Source organism: Triplophysa dalaica, chromosome 16 (genome assembly GCF_015846415.1).
Source record: "Triplophysa dalaica isolate WHDGS20190420 chromosome 16, ASM1584641v1, whole genome shotgun sequence".
Taxonomy (NCBI): Eukaryota; Metazoa; Chordata; class Actinopteri; order Cypriniformes; family Nemacheilidae; genus Triplophysa; species Triplophysa dalaica.
Window position 1 is genome coordinate 212,520 of NC_079557.1, and position 6,362 is coordinate 218,881.

At 39.4% G+C, this 6,362-nt stretch overlaps 1 protein-coding gene across 1 annotated transcript; it reads right to left on the reverse strand.

Annotated features, from left to right (window-relative positions):
* Positions 1-6,231, reverse strand: si:zfos-741a10.3 (uncharacterized protein LOC796591 homolog). Its single transcript, XM_056770168.1, has 4 exons — positions 6,028-6,231; positions 5,601-5,939; positions 5,321-5,431; positions 1-453 (listed from the first exon to the last, which is right to left on the reverse strand). Exons 1-4 carry the CDS (start codon positions 6,086-6,088, stop codon positions 293-295), a joined length of 672 nt encoding a protein of 223 aa, XP_056626146.1. The 5' UTR covers positions 6,089-6,231; the 3' UTR covers positions 1-292.
* Positions 6,232-6,362: the final 131 nt, after the last annotated feature.

Here is a 6,362-nt window from a genome sequence, read left to right on the forward strand (position 1 = left end):
TGAAGTGTTTACTGCTACACAAGTGAAGTTTTACTGTAAATAAAAAATACAACACAACAAGAGACAATTGTACCTCTGACTTTTCAGTCCACCTGCTTCTGATAAAACATTTCAAAACACATTTAAGACACTGGACATTCTCTCTCTTTCTTTCTCTCTCTCTCTCTCTCTCTCTCTCTCTATAAATATTTATACACAAATACTTGAGCTTAAATAGAAACAAAAAAGGTTAATGTGAATATTCAGGATTTGCTCAGAACTGTGTGGATGGGCAGGTCTTGGTTATTTTGGTTTATTTGATGTGAGAGTACACACACTCGTCCTGTTCTTTACACCTCCACTGCTGCTGTTGTTGTTGTTGTTGTTGTTGAATGTTGGTCTTGTCTGGAGTAAACGTCACTTCACCGTACTGAATCTCTTCATCCTTCATCTCTTTCCTCTCTGTCTGATGTTCTGAACACACAAACATCACATCATCAACACAAGATGACATCACACTGAAGAACACAACTCAAGGTGGATAGATGGACAAAGTGTGTTTTTGTCACAAATAAACTTCTCCTGAAGAGACACGTCATGATTTCAGTGATATTCTTGTGTCCTGTTGTCTCCACACTCAGCTTCTGTAGAAACACATCTCAGCTTTTCTATCTTATGCAGTGACAACCACAGCAGCAGAGACACTCAAGACATTTACATTTAGTCTTTTAGCAGATGCTATAATCCAAAGTCACTTATATAATGAGGTAAACAATGGAAGCAATCAGGGCAACAAATGGGCAACAAGGCATAAGTGCTTTAAACTGTTTTCTCTACATGAAACTATAAATACATTAAAATAAAGATAAAAAAGAAATGGAAATGAGATGTTGATGAAAGAGATGTGTCATAAGAATCTACTGATCTTCCACAGACAGGTCACAGAACAGTTCCAAAGAAGGTGCGTGAAAGTGAGTGTGTGGCACACGAGGTAGTTCACTATAGAGGACACTGGGTTTGAGTTTGATGCAAGTGACTATTGGGAGTCAATGTACCCTCATGAAGAGCTGTGTGTTGGTGTTACTCTCTCTGAACAATAACATCACACATGACAGCTGGACATTGAAGATATTAGTGTTTGGAAAAATATCTTCAGTGGGCTATAACAGCCTTAGCCAACGGGTTGCGTTGATTTTGGTAATGTGTTGTAATGGCATGCTGTACGGGACCAGAGGGGGCACTGAGTGCTAGTGCTGTAGTCAAGTCCAAACTAGTCGAGTCCAAGACCAGGACTAGTCGAGACCGAGTCAAAACTGAGTCTAAAGAGATTTGAATCCAAGTCAAGACCGAGTCCAAATGAGACAGTCAAGTCAGAGACAGGAAACAGAATCCTCTTCAAAAATCAAGACCACATACTTTATTTGCAATGATCAAACAGAGGATCAAATGAGGTCTATACTTTAGGTAAAAATATTTCACCAAAGTCACATAAAGCCGAAGTGCAACTTCAGATATTCAGTCTTTTGATTAAGTGTAACAATCACATTCTGGGCTGCTGATGGAACCATACCTGTCAAGTTTTGGATTTGAAAATAAGGGAAATTTTTCGGCGCCCACCACCCCAACCAAACTCCAGTATCCCTTACATTTTAAAACAGGTGTTATAGCCCAAATGAAAACAGAAAAGGGTATATATGAAGAGCATTTATTTAAAGGCTTATTTGCATATTTTCTGTTAATTTAACATTGCTTGTCTTTACAGTTTATTTTCATTCCACATTCTTTTTATTTCATATTGCTTTTCCTTTACAGTTTTTCTTTTTATTTCACATAACTTTTCTTTACTCTTTTAGTGAGTTATTGTACACATTTGTTGCAGACTTTGCATTCTTTAAGACTGTTTTGGAAGGAGTGTATTTGTGGGCTGGGCCAGAGTGGTTCATTTTACATGAGAGTAGAGCGCAAACAGTTCTGTTGTCTAATGTCATCATATTCTCTGTACCAATCTTTCGTACCATGCTAAATACAAAACTTACAAAACGCGTGACTGTCCCCCACCCTGCTCCTCTTCAGAAAATTTAATTCGCTGTCTCATTGGTGGCGGTACTTAAACGAGGGTTTTGTTTTTTTGGCAGGAGTGCCTTCCGTCACTGTTGTTACGTCCATTATCCGTCTCGGTTTTGTTTTTTTCCCGCGTTGTCACTCATCATCTGACCTCACACACTAACATCGCGACAACTGCCACCTACAGTACTGTAGGCTCCTGCAGATGGCAGTTATCGCGAGGCTAGTGACAGAGCTCAGATTGGAAATGTTTTTTTATTTTTTACTCCGGTGTTATTATTTTTTAATAACGCAGGTTAAAATACGGGAGATTTACGGGAAAATACTAATACGGGAGGACGGCGGGAAAGAAGGGTAAAATACGGGACTTTCCCGGCCAAAACGGGATACTTGACAGGTATGGATGGAACATGTGACCAGTCTTGTTGAATTGTCAGTGTTAACTGCATTGAATCAACATCACTTTTGCCATTTAATGTTAAAGAATGTAGAAGTTTCATTAAACATCATTATTGTGATCAATATTTGCTTTTGTTGGTTTTGCACGGTCCTGTCCTTCCTGTCCTGAGTATTCCGGCCTTGGGGACAGAGCCGTGACAATATCATGTCTTGTGTGTGTTATTATTTAGATTGTACTGGACCCTGTTTTGTTTTGCCCCCTCGTGGGAAGTATTCTGTGTGAGTCTTGTTTAGTTTTACAGTAATGTTCAAAATTATTCAACCCCAACTGAAATTGATTGTTTTGGTCAGTTTGACATTGATTATGATCATTCAGTCATCCTGCTTACAATTAAATCAAAGAGGCACGTGTAGGTCAGACAAATATAACATAACATGCCATTCATCATGGGCAAAAGCCTCCGGTTCAGTCACATTCTTAGGCTTGCGCGCTGCAACTGCTTTCTTTAAGTCCCACCAGAGGTTCTCAATCGGATTTAAGTCTGGTGACTGCGATGGCCACTTCAAAATGTTCCAGCCTTTAATCTGCAACCTTGCTCTAGTGGACTTCTAAGCCTCAGGTTTGTGACGGACTGCATCACATTGTCATCCAATATCTCCTGGTACTGAAGAGAATTCATGGTACCTTGCACACGCTGAAGCTTCCCAGTACCTGCAGAAGCAAAACAGCCCCAAAGCATGATTGACCCCCCCGCCATGCTTCACAGTAGGCAAGGTGTTCTTTTCTTCATAGGCCTTGTTCTTCCTCCTCCAAACATAGCGTTGATCCATGGGCCCAAACAGTTCTAATTTTGTTTCATCAGTCCACAGAACACTATCCCAAAACTTCTGTGGTTTGTCCACATGACTTTTGGCATACTGCAGTCGACTCTTCTTATTCTTTAGGGACAGCAAGGGGGTGCGCCTGGGAGTTCTGGCATGGAGGCCTTCATTAGGCAGGGTGCGCCGTATTGTCTGAGCAGAAACTTCAGTACCCACATCTGACAAATGTTTTCTCAGTTCCTCAGCAGTCAGACGGGGACTTTTCTCCACTCTACGCTTCAGGTAGCGCACAGCAGTCGAAGTCAGCATCTTCTTTCTGCCACGACCAGGTAGCGTTTCAACAGTGCCCTTTACCTTGAATTTGCAAATGATGCTTCCTATGGCGTCTCTTGGTATGTTTAACATCTTTGCAATCTTCTTATAGCCATTGCCCTTCCTGTGAAGAGTAATCACCTGTTCTCTTGTCTTCCTGGACCATTCTCTTGACCTCACCATGTTTGTAACCACACCAGTAAATGTCTAGAAGGAGCTGAGTATCACAGTCATTTTAAAGCTGCCTAATTGGTGCTTATTAGGCTTTATTGCTGCTCCCTGATATCCACAGGTGTTTTCAATACCTGATCGAAAACACTTCATTGAACCTCTGTTCTTCAGAGTGGTAGTCTTTAAGGGGTTGAATAATTATGTCAATAAAGAATTCACAAAAGAAACATTTACTACTGTATTACAAAACTAATTGATGTCATTTTAGTTGCATATGGTTCTTTAAGAAGTCCTTGTAGGATTTCATTCTGAATACAATTACAAATGTACACTAAATTCCCTAAAACCATTTACAGCATTGGGGGTTGAATAATTTTGAACACAACTGTATGTTTGCCCCATTGTGGGTTTATTTTGTTTAATAAATATTCTGTTAACAACTTCCTGCCTTTGGGTTCTGTCCGTCCGGACGTGACCGTTGGGTTCTTGAGTCTTGTGTTTTAACGGTTTTCACTGTCTGTTATAACAGTGTGCTAAAATACAATTACAAATACACAGTATTACAGTTTAATTGTCTCAGTATCTTAGCGTTGTGAACCGAACACTCAAATCAGTCATTTACTATCATTTCATTTAGTATCATTTATCATCTTTTTTTTACAGCTTGACACCCATCACTAAAACAACCTACTCCATGAGGAAGGAGAATGAACTTAATAAAAGAGTCAAACTAAAGGCGGAAGTGTGGTTCATACGTCTGCATCCATTTTCATCATCAGAAGGGTCCATGGTCGTCCACACAGCGTGTATCCCATTTTTTGAGACCGCGCGGACGTGCTGTGTACAACAGCGAATGATCGAAAAAGTGAACTAGTCCACTAGGGGTGAATACACACACACCATCCTCTTCTCCTATTTTCCTCTTCCTCCAATAACGATAACAAAAGAAGCATATTTTTTAAGCATATATTTCCAAAAAATGTATTCCTTATTTATCTCTGTCATCTGCAATGGAGTGGTCGCTCTTTCTATCATTGATTTGCAGTGAGCCTGTGAATAATGCATCTCAGTGCTGCCCACTGACGGTCTGGTGGAGTAGACATATTCATTTGTACTGCGCATGAGAGATGACATGGAAACAAACAAAGAGGACGCCCACCAGTGAAACCTCAGACCTCCTTTCCTCCTTTCCTCTGTTCATATTCTTCACTTCTTCCCCCTTTCATGAGTAAGCGTGGAAAGCATCCTATTGGGCAATTCAACTGTGCTGAAATACTGAGATTATAACACCTACTCCTAATAAAATCTATCGGTTAGATAAACTTTTTGCCCTTAAAATAATGTTCCTAAAATGATTTTAATTTTAGTTCAGTTTTGTAAACTAATTCAGGTTAGGAAGTTCAAGGAAGTTTTTACAGTGACATAACTCACGACACGTAACAGACAAATGCTCTTATCAGTCAGATGAGTGAAGCCGTGAGCAGAAGTTCAGTATGACGCTTTAAGAATCTGTCTCAGTTAAACAATCACGTCTGTATCCTTCTGAAGATTTACAGCTGATTCATGAACTCACCTGCTGTTGACTTGTGATGTTTCTTCCTCTTGTAAATGTGATAAACTGTGATGAACAACACAAGCAGAATCACAGTAACACAACCCAACACAATGAGAACAACACGTGGACCTGTGGAAGAGAGAAACACAACAAGTTATTAGAAGTGACACAAACAATATTCACATGATCACAATGTTACGGGTCTGCGAATATTCAAAAACACTCACACACATAAAATAAACCAACACTTGATGACAAATTCTGATCCAAAACTAAAGTTGAAGTGTGTTTACTGTACCTTTAACATTCATCTGAAGTTCTGCAGATGTTTCTGAGCCAGTCGAGTCAGTAAGTACTAATGTGTATCTGCCTGAATCTTCTCTGATCACATGATTTATAATCACAGCACCATTACTGATCATGACATCAGATCTGCTCTTGTAAAGATCACACATATTCTCTTTTATCTTGTCATTTTTAATTCTACATGTTGGATCAACTGTTTTGTTGCCTGTTTTGAGATGTTTTAATGTTGCGTCATAGTGTTGAGGATCCAGAACCATCTGCAGAGAGAGTTTGTGTCCCAGAACTGCATAACAGATTTCTGTCTGATTAAACCTGCACATCTGATCCTCACCTACACAACACAAACACACAACACCACAGTTGATTTACACACAACAAACATGTGATATTTAAATGTTGATGAGCTGAGTTTCACTCACATGAGATCATCTGGAACATCAGCAGCATCAGTCCAAACATCAACAACATTTCTCTGAACATCACACAACACAACACTACACACACTCAACTCACTTCTGTCTCTGATCTGATCTGATGTGCGTCTCTGAGAAAGCGGAACTTTCCTCACAAACCAGAAGTTTCCTTAAAGTGTTTTTTAAAACTGTGATGAAAGAAGCAAGCAGCATGTTTAGACTTTTGAAACACACTGTTGTTGTTTTTCATGTTTAGTTTATTCTTTTTATCATAGTGAAATTCAGTTGAGAGAATCTGTTCTTTATTTTATATATTTTGTACATTTTTACAGTACTGTTAC